This window comes from Falco rusticolus, chromosome 3 (assembly GCF_015220075.1).
Source record: "Falco rusticolus isolate bFalRus1 chromosome 3, bFalRus1.pri, whole genome shotgun sequence".
NCBI lineage: Eukaryota > Metazoa > Chordata > Aves > Falconiformes > Falconidae > Falco > Falco rusticolus.
The window spans coordinates 32,070,306-32,090,681 of NC_051189.1; the positions used below are offsets into that span (position 1 = coordinate 32,070,306).

The 20,376-nt window shown below is 42.0% G+C and overlaps 1 protein-coding gene across 2 annotated transcripts in view; it reads right to left on the reverse strand.

Moving 5' to 3' along the window:
• NECAB1 (N-terminal EF-hand calcium binding protein 1) overlaps window positions 1-20,376 on the reverse strand; it is a 66,506-nt gene that overhangs the window by 37,986 nt on the left and 8,144 nt on the right. The window contains exon 3 of one of the 2 annotated variants that reach the window (XM_037382200.1): window positions 11,668-11,776. In XM_037382200.1, coding sequence (XP_037238097.1) covers window positions 11,668-11,776 — 109 coding nt within the window. Of the gene's footprint in view, window positions 1-11,667; window positions 11,777-20,376 lie in introns of those variants that run through there. The other variant, XM_037382201.1, reaches the window with a different exon arrangement.

The following is a 20,376-nucleotide window of genomic DNA, read 5'->3' on the forward strand; positions in this document are numbered from 1 at the left end:
AATTTCAGAGTTTTGACCCCAAAGAAGATGCTATTCTTTCAACTTCTATTTTTGTCCCAAACTATATTTTTTAAAAAACTGAGATTAAATTATTTGTTGTTACACAACATAAAATGGTGGGGTTTTTTTTCTGTTTACTGAATTCCTTGGAAATGCACATGCTGATAAGACACCCAAACTGCTGTCGTTCTCTGAGAAACATGGATTATAGAAGGACTAGGCCCTTGAACTACACCTACCCTTAAGCAATGAGCTCACTGCTAGGAAGCCAACACCGTCTTCTGAAGAACTGAACTGAAATGAAACATTCTAGGTCAGCTCCATTTAGGTCAATGCAACTGAGACTACTCATTACCATTTGATTTTCCCAGTGTGGGTGATTCTCATTTTTCTTGCAGAAAGCTGAATTTCCCATTAAAAATAACCATTCATATGGAAAACTTCCAAGCATCTCTTGCAGTTTGTCTGTCTGACTGGACTATCTGTTAGCATCAGGACCGTGTAAATCATTCTCTGTGAACTTTTTTTTCAATCATGAAATACTAAACTGTATAATCAGCTCAATTCTGAGCAGTATCTTGCCTTTGTATTTAATTTCCAAACTGATTTCTGTAGTTACTGACTTGAAAAATCTAAGAGTTAAAGCCAATAGCTGAAATTATGTCTCTTAAACAGTAGCAAACACACCTTTCTGTTCAGTGCTGCATCACCTGCCTGAAACTCTTATCTAAAACATCTAGTTTTTAAAAAATGGTCAAAACCCAATGTATTATTTTCCTTCGTACAATATTTTGCATTCAGTAATTCCTTCTTAGAGAACGTACTTTTCACTCACCTACAGTTCACCTAATTAAAGACCCTGTCTGTATCTCATGCTGTTTTAATAGATCATTTTTTTTCCCCTCGTTGTACTTAGACGTTCATTATTATTTTCTGTGTACATTTATTGAACCATGGTAAATCAGCAATAGCATGAGACTGAAGCATGCCTTCCAAATGAAACAGAAGAAAACAACCCAAGCCACAGGTAATTACTATCCTTAGACTAGTAGTAGTTAAACTGCTGAGGGTTTGTCATTATTGTCTTTACAACAGAATCTTGAAGGAAGCACTGTGGTCTCATACAACATACATTTCATTTTAGTTTCAGTGTATGGTACTGGGGTGCAGGCTAATGCAGTTGGATGGGCTCCCATCATTGCAAGGATAATGCTAACCAGCCTCTTGCTCTCAGATATGAAATTGGCATCCTTTTGGAGTTTGCTGTTAGGGCAGATGATCTCAGCATTTCTCTTTTGATCCAAGGAAGGAGCCAGGGCTCTGCTAATGAAGACCTGGGCAGCTGGGAGGGAGGTGGATTCACTTGGGGGCTGAGTCCTAAATGTCCTAGACAGCCAGATGTGGATGGTGTCCAACCTCCCCTGCCAGGCAAAGGAGCTCCAGTGCATTCAGTGGAATTGGGGGGGTGTGGGGGTGTGTGTGGGGTGGGGTGGGGTGGGGGGGTGCGGGGGGGTGTGGGTGTGTGTGGGGGGGGTGTGTGTGGGGTGTGGGGGTGTGTGTGGGGGGGTGGGGGGTGTGTGTGTGTGGGGGGTGTGAGTACACCAGCTAGCATGAGTGTGAGTAATTGGATATACCACAGGCATCTAGTGTTGTTCCAGATGCTCTAGCATTTCTCCCGCCACCCACATCCCAGCTGCTTCTCCTTCATCATCCTGTCCACCTTGGGATGCTGTCTCAGGTGGGAGCATTTTAAATGCCTTATTCCTGGGCAATGGTGCTGAAGCCCATGTCAGCAGAATTACTTCTTAGGTGCCACTGATTTCATTATGAGGGAGCCTTAGACACCCTGCTGACATACACACACACAAGTGTACACATGCCTCCATAGTGCGAGGTCCCACCCCTACATGTGCAGTACATACAGCATGACAGACTCTCCCAAATGCCCAGCATATGCTCAGCTCTGCAGGTGGCCAAAGCTCTCAGGTCCTCACCAAACTCATCTCTGCCTCATGCATAGTTTAACTTGTGCCACACACAAAGGCTTAATGGGACCTCCCTACCTTTGGGAGGTTGCCTGTGCCCTAGCTCTGCGCCAATACTTCTAGCATCCCTCCTACCTTGTAACTAAGGTTCTTGGCTGAAGACTTCAATTTATCGACAAGAAGAGTGAGAAAAACAAGTCTGATTCCCCACTGACTCATAGAAGTCAGTAATCAGTGAAGCATTTATTGCACTATCTCTCTGGCAGTGCTGCAGACTAAATCCCCTTGAGATCTTCTACATATCTCTTAGTTTGTAACTTTGCCAAATCTTCTCATTATTTTCTGACACCTTTTCCCTGAGGATGCCATTATGCAAAAATGATTTCCATGAAAGTTATGAGTGAGGGGAGGGAAGGAAGAAGGATAAAAGGGAGGTTTACATTTGCAATGACTGCTAAAACCTATTCTCTAAACTATTAACCATGCCAAGGATTCTTGCTTTGCTGAAACATGGGCTCATCAGAGTTGACACTAAAATTGAGCAGGGGCAGATTTACCATGGAAATGAGCTGTAAAAGCATGCACCCCACAAGCCACAAATTTCAAACTTTTCCTGCATACCTCTCTCCATGTATAAAAAGACCAGTGCTGATGATACTTTTCTCTAGTTTCAGTACAATTATTCAGGCAGTAACACATGTAAAAACACCCGTACTTCTGCAGAACTACCTCCTCTGAAGCTGAACTGTGCTGCAATACTCTCTTACATACAAGCTGTTTAGCACTCAGTAAAGACAGATGTGAAGTCCAGGTAATACAATCTATTAATTGTTTAGAGCATGCTAACCCCACAAGTTAGGGTTTTCTGAGCTGGCGTAACAGGGAGCTTAAATAGCTTCTTCAGGAGTATTACAACTGCCAGGCAGCTTCAATGAACATACACACACATTGGATCTGGAAACCAGATGAAAGCTTGCAGAAATGTTAAGATACAAACTAGCTAGTAGGAATGATGCACACATTATAAAGTACTTAAAATGTGAAGCTTATAGTAAAAATATGACTTTTGTTCCTGAATAGATGCAAATATGGGAGGGAGAAGATCTTCAGATTTGAATTTGATGCATACATTATGATTTAGTCATTCAAAAGGGCCGAGAAATGAAATAGCAACAGAAACAACACCAAAAAAAACTTCAGTATTTTTCAAGTGGAAAGTCAGCAAAGCCAGTCACATTCCATGATTATTATTCTTATTTAAGATGTAAAATATTCTTGTGCTCCAACCTGCTCCTAAAAATAGTGCTTAACAGAATATATTAAGAAACACAATGCTTAAGGTTGTGAGACAATGCCACTCTTCGCAGCCTTTGTAAAAGTTGGCAATTTTGGAAAACATTAACATTTCTTGTAGCTAACATCACCAGATCACTTCTATCTTCAGGTGGCTTTCAGCATCAGTCCTTGATAGCCTTTGCCTTGAGCTCTGTATATTGATTTACACTTGTGCCATGGCAGTACAAAGTACTATGCAACCAAAATTAGTGTTTCACATTCATTTGATAGAGGAGTTAATAATCAGGATTCTCTAAAACAGAAGAGCATGTGGGTGTTCAGCTTCAAAATTACTCCAGCTATGACCTGCAGACCATGTCCTCCATGAGCTGCGTGTTGTCACCCTTCTTGTCAGTCAGCCCCAGGAAATATTTCTGGTGCCTTTGCAGCAGCTGCATTTGCTCCAACACCCTTCTCATTGCTCCCACCAGCCCTGCAGAGTCTTGCTGAGTGGTGTGTAGCTTGGAGCTGAGGTTGTGGGGGGAGAGAGGGGTGAGGAACCACGCTGGATTTCCTTCACTCTCAAAAAACTCCTCCGAAAAGGTTAACTCAGCTTTCAAGTAGAGTACATTGAGGGTTTTTGAGGTCTCAGGACAAGCTCTGACAACCTCCCAACTGACATTACAGATGTACAACATAGATGTCACATCAAAGATGTGTCAAATCTGGAGGCAAAGCTAAGCTCTTCCTCTTGCTCCTTCCCTGCTCACAGCCACGCCCTCATGTTGGTCTAGCGCACGCTGTGGGGGTTTGGCTCCTACTCCACACACTGTGGGGATCTACCTTGGCCTCCTGATACCTTCAACACAGCTTAAGATGTTGCCCAGATGCTTACAGTGTGCCTATTTCTGGGTCATCTGCAAACCGCTTAAACCGCTATGAATAAGGGGAGAAGGATCATTGCACAACTATAGGTTGAAGCAAGTCTTTAATAATCACTGCTCTTGATTACTTGCCTATACTTTCATATTTTTTTTTAGGAGTCTTTAAATACAAGACACTGCTTTGCAGCAGATGCAAGTGCTAAGTGCATGCTAGTGAACGAAAACCTGGAGACCTGGCTTTTTTTTAATATATACTCGGTATGGTATAGATTAATAATAATGCTATCACTATCTGGACAACCAAATTAGGTGAAGTAGTGTGTCCACGCAAAAAGAAAGTTATTTTTTTCCTATATTTCAGTATGCTACAATGCTTTACCTTTCTTGAAGATGTTTTAATGCAAGAATTATAAGAATAATCTTATACCTAATCACTGCTGCATCAACATGAAGCCTTTCCTTACACTGACAATGACAGCATCTGAGTAGGGACCCTCCATAACAGCTTCTTTATGCTATTGAATGGTATGTGATTGAATAGGGATTGCCCAAAGGTTTCATGACATCCTGGAAAACACAAATAGAAGTGACTTTCAGTGGAAGTCAAATGCCTAACTGGCTTTCAGCTTCAGTTTGAAGTAATGATAATACTGGAAACTGCATTTTAGAAAGGATAGTTAACTGCTACCCCCCTAAGGCAGTCACCTTGTGATAATTACATGTCAGGAATGCTAGTTGTATCTCCTAATCAAAGCATTCTACGCTCTCTTTACGTAGCATTTGAATCATGGTATCTCTGAATAATCAGGATTTGCTTGTTTTACTGAAGAATGCTAAAATTAATTTAATGTATTAATTAATTCTTGGTATTATCTCCCTGCCTTCACTACCAACCAGGAGACTGGCATTCCCCGGCTGACCACAGTGGCCCATTGGTCCAAAGTCCTCTTTGTTTCTTTGTGGTCATAGGAGGCTGTAAAAAAACCCCAACGCACTGTCTTAAGGCCTTGTGAACAGGTATGAGCTAGTCTGCCCATGATGGGAATTTCTGTGTAACTTTGTGTATCTAGTAGCTGCCCTATAAACTAATTATTATATTGGCTTATGATTCAGTGGACAGAAGAACCTGCCTCAGCTTTCATTGTTTGCAACATATCTTTTTGATTGCCAGTTCTTACAATTCTTGCATTAAAACATCTTCCAGAAAGGTAAAGCATTGTAGCAGTACTGAAATATATGAAAAAAAAACACCTTTCTTTTTGTACGGACACACTACTTCACCTAATTTGGTTGTCCAGATAGTGATAGCATTATTATTAATCTATGACATACGCAGTATATATTAACTTATACATTTGTTTCTAGCTGTATCAAAAGGGAAAAGGAATGGAAGTTAAAAAAATCAGGCAATTAATTTGTACGGCGCGTCTTTACTGGCATTTGTTTAGTATTTAAAACCTTATAAAAAGGTAATGTAGATTTTATGAAATAGAAAGGCAAAAATAGCCAGTCTAAACATAAGTACATTCATAAATCACAATATATATATCAAAGTGATGTAACGAGGAATGATTGTAGCTAATGCAAATCTTCAGTAAAAGCAGTGATCTGTCCTGTATGAATAACCTGTACTTCAGGGTCTAGACAAATTGTAAATATAAATTCATCCTGGCATAATGAACTCGGAAACATTATGTGGTGTTCACTAATTCCTACTCATCTTTTTTCCTGGTGATTATGGTCCCTGCAGTACCAACTGATTCTTCTTTTGCTTTGTGAAAATGTAACACCTGTCTGCACCAAACAGCAAGGTCCAGAGATCATAGTCAGTTAGGCAGACACAACCTTAATTACTAGGAAGTTAAACCCTCTTTTATTTGCCCTGCTATCACTTTGAAAATGGTAATTGCTCATTTTAGCAGTCTTCCACAGCCTATCTGCTCCATAACAGCTATGTTACATTAGCTTGTCTTAGTCTTTTTGAAAGTTAATAATCCAAATCTCTCTTCAACAAGACTGACATTAGGATCTGTGTACCGGGGTTTGAGTACCTGGTTACTTTAGTTCCCTTAAAAAGTGTTAAGCTACTGTAAGTCTCATATGCTTTGAATGTTTTTTTGAAAGATTGCTGCAGCAGGACTGTGACAGGAATTCAGATTTCCTGAGCTTGTGGCCCATGGGTATCACCCCGAGTCCACATCTTTTTTATCTTCAGGCTTTGAAGTACAAAGACTCATGCACACGGACAGTGAGGGTTTGAATGACGGTGATACCCTAAAAGATTTAAAGCAGGTGGAAACAACCCCAAGTCTGCTCTTGTGGCAAGCTGAGTACAAAATCTTGAGATACTCCAAGAAATGATCCAGCAGATCATGACATGCTTCCCTAGCCATCTGTCTTAGGCATTTACATGTGGTGTAAATCACTGCATAATCTCCATGCTTACGAAATATTTCTGGCATAGGGAAGTACAGTCTGCATTTTGTAAATAGTGAAATGAAGCAGCGCGAAGATAAATGATTTGCCCAGAGTTTGATAGAGTCCGTATCTTAACTGGATAAGAGAGACAAAATAATCTGTGCAAACCTTCTCCAACTAGATATATGAGCAAGTAGAATTTCTCACCCTCCCTACTAAAAACCAGCCATAAACTACTTGGGACTCATAGACACAAACCATGATCTTAATTTCATTCCCTTGGGTAATTTGCAAGTGAAAACATTGCAAAACAGGTGGTTTGGGGATTGTTTGATATGTATGTGATTCTTCTATATGCTTACATTACAAAACTTCCCAAGGTTCGATGAACATTTTGCTACTTTTCTTAGCCAGTTGGTTAATTTGAAGCATTTTTACATAATCTGCCCTTTTCAGCAAATGCCAGTGAGTAAAGTTTTTGCCTTCTTATTATATCTGCTTCATGTGATTTTTGCTGGAAAGCTATACTACAAAGGAATTTGCATTACAGTGTCTGAACTGTCTCACTTTGCTATACCCATCTGATATTCGGCATGCTCCATCTTGCTGCCTGCATGATGACAGGGTTCCCAAAAGCTTTCAAAGGTGATAAGGGAAAGCCTTTAAAATTTATTTGCCTCCGTTAAAGAGAAAGATCAAGTGATATGGAACACTCTTCAGCTGAAAAGTCAGGCACTAAGCCTTTTATCCGTTAAAGACTTTATTTAAAAACTACTCAAAAAGCTGCTTCTTGCTGTTTTAAATCTAAACTTTAAGCATGTTTTCTTATTAGCTATATCTAGGTTCTACTCTATAACAAATGTTAACCAGACAACAGAAAGCACCCTTTCTTCTGGTTCTAAAAGGCAGTTTAGTAGGTTTTCTTAGTCTTCCACCTGTTCACTTCCCTGAAATACATGACAATACCATCCTTCACAGTACATACTCTCTGCGACTTTTGTACCCTGCTTTTTGCCAGGCTTTTCCCAGACAGTGAGAATGATCCCTCTCTCAGATGGCTGCTGTGCCAGTGTCATTACCTGTTCTCAGCTAAAAAACTATAGCATTTGGCAGTCACACCTATTCTTCAGGTATGCCTGTCTCCCAGGAGGAAAAACATAATGTTATTCTCACTTTTCTACATATTTTTCAGGTCCAGATATTCTCTGTTAAAGAGAAAAAGGTTTAAAAATAATAAAAAAATTACTAATAAAAGCAAGCTTCACAAATAAAAAGAATGAAAAATAGACACAGAACATCTGTGTTTTTTTCTTAGAAATCTTACATAGTCATCAAGGAAATCTGCAGTAATCAGGATGATCCCTGAAAAATGCAGACAAATGGAATCACGGTAAAATAAAACGGCTCTTAATCAGATATGTGGTACACCAGGAAGTCCAAAGCTGTATGAATGCATCTTTGGCTTTGAAATGAGTCTTTGATTCTGGGTTAAAAATCTGCATGAAGACTCTTAATCTGCTAAGCAAATTCCCATGGTGTTCTAAGAGGCATGTGATTCATTTTGCTCGGATTAAGTAGACTGCAAGCATTGTATTTTTTGAATATCATATTTGTGTCTTAGTTTTTGCCACTGATTTTAAGAAACCTGAGGAAATTAAAATGTTACACTACTTCTGCACACAATACCTATTTATATAGCAGTATTTCTACAACTTCTGCTTTGAATTTATAGCACGGAAGTACTTCTGACAAAATTTGGGAAATATGGCAAATTAGGGAAATGACAGCCTCCTCTTCTTTTCCTATGACAAGACCTGTTTTTATTGCTCCTTCTCCTGTACTGTTTGTTAAGGAGAATGACACATCTGTTTCTCTGTCTCTGTTGCATCCTAGTACCAAAAGTCTTCAACACAGGATGGTTTACTGGATGTTTTAGGATGGCGTTGGGATTAAAAGACCAATTCCATATTTCCATTTTGTTCTGGCTTAAATCCAATGATTCTGGGGAGCTTATGCCTGATTTATAGCAACATAAAGGAGATCAGAGCTAAAAAGCAAATCCACAGAGTTATTTAGGCAATTACTTCTAGGGGATATATTACTCTGATTATATGAATCAGGTGCCTGTGTGAATGCTTTTAGGACTGTGGAGAACAGATCTAAAAGAGGATTCCTAACTGTAGGCATTTCATGGCTCCCTGTAATCACAAAGACAATACTGCTCATGAACAGTACTTCATTCATGTTTATAAAAAAGCAGCCAAGCTCTTAAGACAGCAAAGAAATATGGTTCTGCATATAGACTGTATATTTAAATGGCTTGAAATAAGCATCATTTTGAATAGTTAATATCTGAATTCATACAACTATTGATTCTTTACAAAAAAAGATTTGTATATTGGCTAACAAAAACACAGAAACTTTTAAAAAATTTGACATTTATATTCTGGAAGCTGTTCATAAAAGATGATACATAGATTGAGATACACATTCCCTAGCACAGGGGTCCTCAAACTACGGCCCGTGGGCCAGATACAGCCCCCCAAGGTCCTCAATCCGGCCCCTGGTATTTACAGACACCCCCACCCCCACCCACCCCCCTGCCCCTGCCGGGGGTTTTGGGGGGAAACCAAGCAGCCGCAGATGACTGCCTGCCACTGCATCCGCGCGCCGGCCCCCTGGTTAAAAAGTTTGAGGGCCCCTGATCTAGCATATACTTTTACAATATCAATCAGATTTCAGAGTTCAATTGATTTCTTTCTTTATACTTTCAAAAAAGATGAAGTGGTTTAGTAATTCCATCTAGACCGGAGGAGGCAAAATTTGAAAGCAGAGAGAATATGTTCAATTGGACTAGCTGATAATGGTAGAAAACATGGACAAGCTTCCAAGCACACAGGGCTTTCAGTAAGGCTTCTTCAGAAGAATGAGCTTTGAGATGGTTCCCCAAAAAGCCCTTGACTGGACTTCTAGGCTTTCTGCTGCAAGGGTAATTGTCATGTCAATGGTCATTGACATGCTTGGTCATTGACAGGCCACCAGGGTGACGAGCCTGGGCTTGGGTCAGCATTTGGGGCTAATGACACACAACTGTCATGACAATTGGGTGTTTGCAGAGGAGGACTAGCAGAAGCTGAGAATGAGAGGAACAAGGAGGGGTGTGAGGCTGTGGCATAGACATTCAAAGGTGAAAAAGACATACCAGAGTCACCGTCAGGAAGAACTGGCCAAAGGAAAATACTTGTCTGGAACTATCTGGGGTAATGTGCAAGTCCTGAAGTATTAAGGTGACTGCCAAATTCCTGTGTCTAAGGAGCAAGGCTACTAATATTTCACTTTCACTGTGACTTAGTGTCTGGACATTTACAAAGTAGATGAATTACAAAATCACAGCCTATTGGTTTTGTTTCCCTGTGGAAGGTAAAAATCCCAGACACTGGAGTTTGGCCTTGGATGAGGCAAGGTCCTGTTACACCGCTCCTACCTTTTCTGACAGTAACTGTAGGAACAGGGCAGTGACAGCATCTTAATACTTGCTGCTCCACTGTACACAGCCGAGAAAAGCAATACTGACTCACTGTCTGCTTGGTCCTTGTAAACAGGACCACGACCCACACCATGATTGCTACACGATATCTTCATAACCTCTTAGCAAAAGCAATAAACGGCCTCTCCTCAGGACCTTCTTTACCACAGGAATAGTTCGATTTAAAAAACACTAGCTTAGTAACATCCATCTAATTAACAGTAAATGGGAGACTTGTTGTGAGTAACTGCTGACGGCCAGAAAGCAAATTAGAAGGAAATGAATTCTCTTCTTCAGCCATAAAATCTTAGGATGGATGAGGTTGGAAGGGGCCTCTAGAGGTCATCTGGTCTAACATCCCTGCTCAAGCTGGGCCACCTAGAGACAGCTGTCCAGGACCATGTCCAGCTGGCTTTTGAATATCTCCAAAAATGGAGGCTCCACAACCTCCCTGGGCAGGCTGTGCCCATGCTTGGTCACCCTCACAATAAAAAAGTGTTTCCTGATGTTCAGAGAGAACCTCCTGAGTTTCACTTTGTGCCCACTGCCTCTGGTCTTGTCACTGGGCACCACTGAAAAAAGCCTGGCTCTGTCCTCTTTGCACCCTCCCTTGAGGTATTTCTAGACACTGGTGAGGTCCCCCTGAGCCTTCTCTTCTTCAGGCTAAACAGTCCCAGCTCTCTCAGCCTTTCCTCATGGGTGAGGTCCCTTAATCATCTTTGTGGCCCTTCGTTGCACTCCTTCCAGCATGTCATTCCTCTCTTGTACTGATGAGCCCAGAACTGGACACAGCACACCAGATGTGGCCTCACCAGTGCTGAACAGAGGGGAAGGACCAGCTCCCTTGACCTGCTGACAATACCTTGTCTAATGCAGCCCAGAATTCCATTTGCCTTCTTTGCTGCAAGGACGCACTGTCAGCTCATGTTCAGCTTGCTGTCCACCCCATGCCCTTTTCTGTGAAGCTGCTTTCCAGCCGGGTGCTCCACGACATATTGGTGCATGGGGTTGTTCCTCCCCAGGTGCAGGACTCTGCACCTTGTTGAACTTCATTAAGTTCCTGTTAGCTCATTTCCCTGTGGCCTTGTTAAGCCCGACCGTAATGGGGATATCCAAACAACCTAAGTGACAGCACCAACACAATTACCATGCCAGCACCAGACAGGATGGCTTTTTCTGCTCTTTACTACGTATGATTGCTTCATTTATTTTTAACCCTGCTCAGCATCTGGTTCAAGTATTCACCTCATGTAATGAATCACAGAAGTGGGATCAAGAATTGAGGAACTCAGTATTTAAGGCCACAGACCCTTTTCCTTATTATCATGGATGGGGAACACAGAAGGAATCCAGTTTCCACCCTGTGTTGTCAGTACCTAAATCACATTTATGGGAACGTGCAGGTATTTCTACAACGTTTAGAAACACTTCTCTTGTACAGTTTAGAGCCCATGTGACACAGCCTAGCTTTCCTGAAGCAGCTTTCTCCTTAGACTTGCTTACTAAAATCATCCTGATGTCTTTTTTCCATTCTCAGCTACAGAAAGTAGCACTGTAATTTTAACAAGGAGGCACTTACTCAGTATTGTGTGTATCAATGGTGTGAAAAAGTTCATGCAGTTCTTCTCCACTCAGAACTCCATCAGCAAAGTAAGCTTTGAATTCATCAAAGGACAGTTTTCCATCATCTGAAACAATGAAGAAGTGGAAAGTGCCTTAGTTTCATTTCTAGTTTTACTTGTTTACTTCATGCAGTAGAAGACTAAAGTATTAAAAACTAGCTCTTTGGATTAGATGTAGAAACTTTACATATTTGATCAAGACACATTAAGAACATAATGCTAAAAGCACTGACTGTTGTATCAGAGTTCTCAGTTTGCCTGATAACTCTGTTATTCTTCTTTCTTATCTTTCAAGAAAAGATAGTTTGGTTTTGGTAAGTCCCTACTGACAAACACATGAATACAGTCCTGTCTTTGCTCTGATCCCATTTACTGTGGCTTCTCCCTGTACTGCCCCGTGTTTCTCCTACTTCCTCCCTGCCATGTCCTCACCTCTGCATAGAAGATCAGTGACCTGAGACTGAGTGGGACAGAGCAAATCCAGGCAAATGCAAAAGCAAACAGCTGCTGAAGGAACATGTTCAATTAAAATCTCTTCAGCTGCCTAGGGCTATCAATTTCCCTTTCCTTTTCCTCCTCTTTCTTTCCTCTGCTCCCTGCCTCCCACATGGGAGACTGAGACTCAAGTGCACAATTCGATAGCAGTAGGGATCTCACCTCGACTCTCCTCTCTAGGGAAGGATGCTAATCAATACAACGCACTGGCCTGCAGCATTTTGATTCTCTCTCTCCTCATAAAACGCACCTTTCTCAAAAAGCTCTATGCTTGGTATGTAATTAACGAAATAAATTTAAAGAGAAGTTTGATTTCTATGGAATAGGAAGCCAGCTTTCTGTCCTCTTCCATTGGAAAGAATTTCAGCTAATTTTCTGGTCAGCACAGAAAATAATAAATTTCTGTTTGCCAGCATGTAATTCATCTGGAGATTACACCAAAATATAGGAATGAGAAAACTGGTTTAGACATAGAACCGAGGTCAGTCAAAATCCTCAGATGGATTTTCAGATGGAGTTTGAATCATCCATTTAATATACAGTAGCAGTTGGCTTTATTTCCTAAGTATCTGCTGTTCTCATTTCTTTGGGACAAAATCAATCATCACCACATGGGTCCTGATTATCATCAATAACCTGTTCATGTAGATAGGAAGTGTCTGCAGGACTGATGAGACTCAGAGGGAAGGGAAGTACCATATGATAATATTTAGAAGAACAGTAATGGGATGTACATTAATTCAAGAGGAGAAAGTCCTTATTGCAATCCCTACTACGTTATTTAGTGGAGTCTGTTTCATATGTTTCTTAAGTTAGCTTTAATTATAGCAAGCCCTTGACTACATGAGGCAAAATTCTTGAGATGAGATGTGTCAAGCAGATCAGTTCATCTGGTATTTTCAGGACGTTACCACTGCACATTGAGGGTCTACCCTCTTTTTGTCAGATCAAACTGCACAACCATCAATGCTTTCTAAGGCGTACTCAAATAACTCCTACAGTATTTCATTGAAGGAGGGATCACACTTGTATTTCACCTCACTTACATGTCTGATAATCCCAGAGAAGGTGCTATACTGCAGATTTCCCATGGTTGTTTTTGGGATTTTTTTAAATTAGTGATGTCAAAAATGGATAAAATGTGCCATGGCTGCAGTGACAGAAGTGGCAGACTTAGGTTATTGTCTGTTTTGGAAAATAGGAATCTGGGGTGCAAGGAGCATTAGCCTTTTTTAACTCTGGCCTCTAATCATATCACAATGACTATTTAAACAACATATGACAGGCAGCACAGGTAATATTTTTCCTGAGTATATGATTCAAGGCTGAGGAAAAGGAATCAACTAAAGGATGATACATAAAACAATTCTGCATGCTGAAATTACCTAGAGCCTGGATGGGGCTTTGAATGACATTGTACAGGAGGTGATGCAAGAAACCAATCAATGCTTGTCAGCAGGATGTTTAAAAAAATGAAAGAAGTTTGCAATTGGAAAGCTGACCCCACAGAAGTCCACAAGATTTCATTAGGGATCCTTCAGCAACAGCTGACATTTGCTTCTGTCCTGAAAAACAATGGCCCCATTTTATTTTCTGTACTGGCATGACTTCAGAAGAAGTGCACGGGTCAGGACAAGGCAAATTCACACCTTTTAATTAAAACAATTAGGGCAGTTTGTTCCTCATTGACTAGCACAGTTAAGTTTTATATGCAAGACTGATAATCAGGAAACAAAAGGCAAAGATCCACCTTTTGCTTTTACTTAGAAGAACTCTAAATGGTTAAACAGTAGTTAAGTAATAATTTATCTGAATTGATTGACCCTTTGCATGAAGCATAAAGAATATTTCAAAGCCTTCATAGCCTTTTGGGTAGCACTACGTTTAAATTCACCTGCCTCTTAGTAGCATACTGAGCCATTCACAGGACACTAAACAACAGTACAGGGTAAGATTAAGATGTCCTAAGAACCAGACTAATCTACAACATATTGTGGCCTAATTTCATAGTGGTGAAGAATCTATTGTAAAGTCAGTGTATGAATCCTGTAACTACATGCTGTACTACAGCATGCAAATTTGAAGATCAGAATTGAGAACTTTTCTTACTCTTTTATTTGCTATTATTTCATAATCTCTTTGACTCAAATATATGGCTTCAAATATGTAATCTTCAAGAAGTTTCAAAATTGTACAAATTAAGTGTCTGCTTCAATAAAATCATATTGAAATGTTTGATATGAAAAGACAGATTGTAGCTGGAGATAATCATCATTACGATCAAAATAAAATGTCGAGATCCACAAGAGCTAAAAACCAAGATGGCAGAATACTGTGTTGAAGGTAGGCAATTTTCTTTGACAGAGCTGCCATGATTACCTAATTGAAAATCTAAATACATCTGCTGTTTGGCACTGGCTACAGAGACGGAATATCAAACAGCAAGCGTGCTGAAACGAGCATCTTTTCACAGCTACGCTTCCTTTGGCTCATACAGATAATATCCATTGTTTAACCAAACTGCCGCTGCAGCTTTAGCCTTTGCTCGGAAGGGTATTTACATGCAGGTTATACACATACTCAAGAAAGTAGTGATTTTTGGCAACTTTCCTGAGATACACATAGTATGAGTTCACTCATAGAACAGTCTGAGTGTGACACAAAACCTGAAACATCTGTATATCTCTGTTCTTCAGGATCACTGGCTTTACATCAATCCAGAAAATCAATGATCTGCCAACAGCCAGACTGGGCACTTTAGCTATTTTCTTTAAATTTTATCATCCAAGAGCAGACATTGCCTTTGCTTCATTGCTATTTATTCTCAGTAGCATTTTGAATGTTATTGACATTGAATGACACATCACTGAGCTTGTTGCTGGCAAAACTCAAGGAGGTTTGAACTTACTCGGTTACTTACAGACATCATACAGTTACATTTACTGAAAAAAGCTCTGATTCCCCAGGGCATTTCTCTGATTTTGTATGAGTGTAAATGTTTTGCTTGTGCAGCAGGGGACTCAGCTGCCAGTGGTCCAGGCCACCCCTGTGCTCCCTCAGTGCTCAGACGAAGCTCAAACCCAATCCCTAACAAGTGCTCCTTGTGCTGATTAACTGAAGACATATTTGCCTAGCCAGGTGTCTTTTTTCAAGTGTCAAGAACAGCTTTTATTTTAAAGGCTGTGTTATGTATCCTCAGCACTGCCTCCCTACGGCACACCTCGCTGCCCTCGGGGCACCCAGATAAATACTGTCTGGTTTAAGTGCTTCAGAGCAGCTGAGCAGAAACCTCTACTACAGATGCTTCAGTCCTTGCCACTGGCAAAGCAACAGGAGATGGATGATTCATGAAAGACAAACTCCTCTGAAGCCATGCATTCCTCAGACAAATCAACCTTCAGCAGTGTTTGCCTTGGCAACATTATCTCAAAGAAGCTGTTCTGCAAGCCTTGCTTGCTAGACATTTCTGTAATGTCTTTCAAAAGCAGGGTTTCTTCAAAAACAGGCACAGGTGCTCATCCTCCTTGGAGCCAAAACTCTCTGGAATGGCAGACAAAAATACAAGTAATAAAAGTAATCTCCCCATGTAGCACTTGCAAGTTTAGAAATCTATTTACATGGTGTTTGAGGGGAGCCTTCCCTTGGGTTACATTTGCATTCTCACATTTATTTAGGTAAAATTCACCTCTCTATTGCACAGATGTTTTTAGGTGTAAAATAGGCCCAAGTGATACCCCCCACCCAGGCTGCTCCAGAAACACTAGTCATCTCCAGGACATATTCTGGATAGCTTATGACTTTAACAGACAACAGCAAAAGTGACAAAGGAAAGTCACAGCCATACTCTCTTTTTAGTTGAAAGATGACTTCAGTGAGTGAGAAGATATTGAGCAAATAATGAGCAAGGCCACATATATATTTGGAGTCTACGTGCCTGAAGACGATGGCACATGATGAGTCTACAGGCACTGAAGGAAGTCATGGTGATGCAGAGGAGCCGGATGTCTCACAGAGATGCCACCAAATGCTGGAAGGCCACAAAACAGCTTCTTGTTAGGACTGTGAGCCTTTCCTAGCAGTTAGACACGCCTGTGGGCTCCACAGAGGACTATCAAAGCAGTGTTTCCATAGCAGGAGCCACATCAGATGAAGCTCATATGGCTGAAAGGCAGCCCTAGGGCTTACAGCAACTGGAGGAGTCACATGGAAGAGCTCATGGCAGTCAGAGGGAAAAATCCCACTGGGCTAAAGCTCATCCTGGGGTTCACCTCTGCAGGATGGGATTTGGACAGCAGAGCCCACGGCACTGTCCCTGCCCAACCAGACAGTGCCCAGCCTGCCTCCAGGCTGGCGACGTGCGCCCTGCCAGGGCAGTCCGGTTCTTTAGGGCCGGGGCTCTACAGGCACAGCCCTTTGCCCTTGTAGGGCAGAAAATAGCAGAGGGAGAAGAGATAACAAGTGAAACCAAAATCCACTGCGGCAGAAAGTATCTCATTCCAGGAACATACAACAGAGGCTAGGAAATGACAGCGCTCAAAATGAAGCCGTCCCTTCTGCCATGGGAAAGGCCAGGGCCAAAACCACAGCCCCAGCCAGGCCCTCACAGCTCTCAATGGGAACTGACTCCCTAAACCCCTCGTGGGAGTTGTGAAAGCCCTCGTGGGAGTTGTGAAAGCCCTTTTATAGCTTTTTGAAATACGGCTGCTTTGAAGAACTTAAAGCCTTAAAGCACCTCACTCGGGCCACAGTCCCCTGCAGGGCTGAAGCAACCACAGCGGGAAGGCAATATATACGGGGGTCCTCCCTCCAGCTCACCTGCGCCTGGGGACCTGCTGCGTGACTTGCCTTTTTAGAAGGAACTGATAGTCCATACCTGCTGTAAAAGGTTTGGATCAGAGCACTTGAGTGCTGAAATGTATTTCCCTACATACAGAGAGAATGAGGCAGTGGGAGGGGACACAAGACAACAGGCATGGATGGACCGAAACATACGGAAAAAGTTGAAAAACACCTGATTAGTGGCATATGGGTTGGAATCAGACCAAGGAAGAGCTGCCAAAATAATAATTTTCAGTGTGCCAAAGAGTATGCTGGTAATATCCACTAGGGTCTAGGCATAAGGGATTGCATAAAAAAAAGCACAGATATAGGCTGAATCTTTAAAGATTCCGGGCAAATGCACTAAGCTTTCATTGCCTCTGATCTGTATTATGTGTTGATCTAACCAGAAATAATTATTCTGAGCTATTATTCCAGCTGTTATGCTGGAAAAGCTTAGCAAATGGTCCCAAGGGGACTAGGCTAACAGGGAGAGGGTTCAGATTTAAAGTAGGCATTTTCTCTTTACAGAAATAATGTTTGGAATCTGGAGCACAGACTCCAGCCCTGCAGCACCTGAAGAGCCCAGGGAGGTGGGATGGGGAATCCACCCAGGCAGTGCCTGGGGCTTTGAAACAGGAGCCAGGGTGGTGTCTGCAGTCTGTCCAGGTGGTCAGGAAGCAAACAGTAGCATGGCAAGGGTCCCTGGAGGCTGTCCTACATGGGCTTTGCCTTACTCATCCATTTTACCAGTACTGACTGAATAATTTGGGAGCTCATACCAGTGATGCTGCAGTTGAGAGAATTTCTGTGCTCTGGCTCCCATCCAAAATACATAGTCTGTAGTCATCCAGTAAATGTATAGCTCAAACGTGGCTACTATGGGCTGCTCATACCTTCTGGGTATCATGGTGCATAGAGCTGCCCTGAGGGATTCCTGCACATGGCTGTTTTTCCTCAAGGAATGGCACACAAAAGGTGGGTCACCCTCTTATACTGTGACATATCTGACCAGGTCCACGTGCATGGAGGGAAGAGCCCATGCACTGCTGGAGCTGCCACCGAGCAGCCTGGCTGTGGGCAGTCCATGGGCTAGCCAAAGACCTCATGAGATGTCAGGATGCTGTGGCCCCAGATTAGGAGATGCCGACTGATGAAAAAATACTGAAATCAGGAACTCGGCATGCCTTGCTTTGGTGCAACTCTAAAATTTTCCTTAAGAAACAGTTTAATCCCCTAAGTGACAATCTTCAGAGAGCCTCCAGCCCAATTCTGACAGTTCAGGTTGAGGTGATTCAAGAGATCCCCTTCCTGAGGTGCATCCCCTGCCTCTCACAGGCATTCACTCAGTCCTCTGGAATGGCATAAACTAGCACTCTGAGATACAAGCTAGAGCCACTAAGAAGTCACTGTCTGAGGATTGCTGTAGTGAGGCAGCTATCATCCTGCCACAGCTCACCTGGAGACACGAGCAGATGCAGCTGGTAGAAGACTCACCTGCAAAGTCAGTGCTTGTCCTGCCAATAAATAATGAATATGAAAACATTTGGTCTCTGCAAAACTGACTCTTGCGTTACAAGATTTGCCCTTGATCATCATACAGGTGCAGCTCAGTGGCTTTGTGGTTGTTCTGTGGACATCTTGTCAGATAACTCAAATACTTACACTCTGTGAACCAATCTCTCTGGTCACTGACACCAGTGGAAGCAATAGGATGCTACTGCCGCACTTGCTTTTTTATAAAGAATCTTTTATTTATGACCCACAGGGTTTTGCCAGGTTAATGTTTGCATAGTTTTAGAGCTGGGATGGAATTCCCAGACCACTGTGATGAACAACAATTTTGGTAGTGTGTATATTATCGTGCTATTTTATACTGGTTTAGAATACTACATTTGAAAGTGTGATGTTCCTGCTCTGTATGGACATCTGGGGGTGCTGAATGAAGATGTATGACAGAACAAGATTAGTCTCATCTGACTGTATTTTTAATTTTACAGATTCTAGTTCAATGACATTATAAAAGATATATTTTCGGGGGGGGGGGGGGGAAGCTTTCAATGAGTGCTTGTTTGAAATGTCAGAGAAAAAATGAAATCAGACATAAATGCGCTGGTTCTGGCATTAATAACATTTTGTTGCTGACCTGTGCTGGGTGTTTGATATTCTGGTTAAGCCATCTCTAGAATTTTAGTTTTCTTTTGTTTAATCAGTTTTTAAATTTCCCCTCATTTGGTTGCAGTCATTCCTGACTGCCTGCAGCATACTGTTTGTTTACTGTGTTCCTCACGGTTAAGGCTTGTTTTTCTGGAAAGTCTCTGCTTCTCTAGCAGATATTACTTACTATGTTTTCAAATACCGTCCTCTTATGAGCTTTAAGGATGTTTGAGATATAGCTTATACTCAATGCTTTCTCATTAACAGCTGGCTTTTATTTGCAAGTCAATAACAGCATCTCTACACAAACCATCTTTTCTAAACCTGTCATCTTAGAGCTGCCCTTTTTGGGGCTCCTGCTTGGAGCTGATCTGAGAGTAGGGAGTGGCAGCTGGAGGTCTGCAACAAGGCCATAATCAAACACCAGTTCTAAACTTGTGGAGGAGAGAGACAGCTATGAGGTCCTCCTTCTGAAGGACATGGCTGGGGGTCACTCCCTCCTCCCTCCAGGTTTGACTGGATGGCTGTTTTCACACGGAAAAGTGTTAAAGGGAGTTTTAAACACCAGGTTCCCAGAGCAGGATAAGAGGCTCATGGCCTTAAAGGGTGGCTGTTGTGCTGGCGCATACACTCCACAGCCCACAGCCAGGTAAGCCCACAGCCCCGCCACTGGGCGCAGAGTTATTTCTTTCCACTGTTAGAAGAGAACAGATCTGCGGCAGCCAGGCTCCCCTCAACAAAAGAAAGCAGGAGACGATAAAGCAGAAAGACTCTGCTAAAAGCAAAGAGCAGCCCCCTTCTTCCCCAGGAGGGTGGGAACAGAAATGATCCCCACCTTGACGCAGGCAAAGGCAGGGCTCTGCTCTCCCGTTATTCTGTGGTACTCCTTACCTCTGGTCAGTGTTGAACCATCAGAGTCGATGCTTCAACTTCCCTCAGCTGAAGGAAGACTGTTAATCTTGCATGACCAAGAGTTGCGTTCTCAGTAGATTATTACCTTTTATATTCTCCATTTTGACCATCGGACTGTTTGTGACTGGATTTCTGCAACATAGTCTATATTTGAATTTCTATTCCTGTGCTAACAGGAGGGAATAACAGCATGAGGCGATACCAGCAGGGCGTATCTCAAAGCTGCATGGTCGGGAGAGGCCCCTGGCTGACCTTTACCAACAGCTGATACCATTTCACTTGAT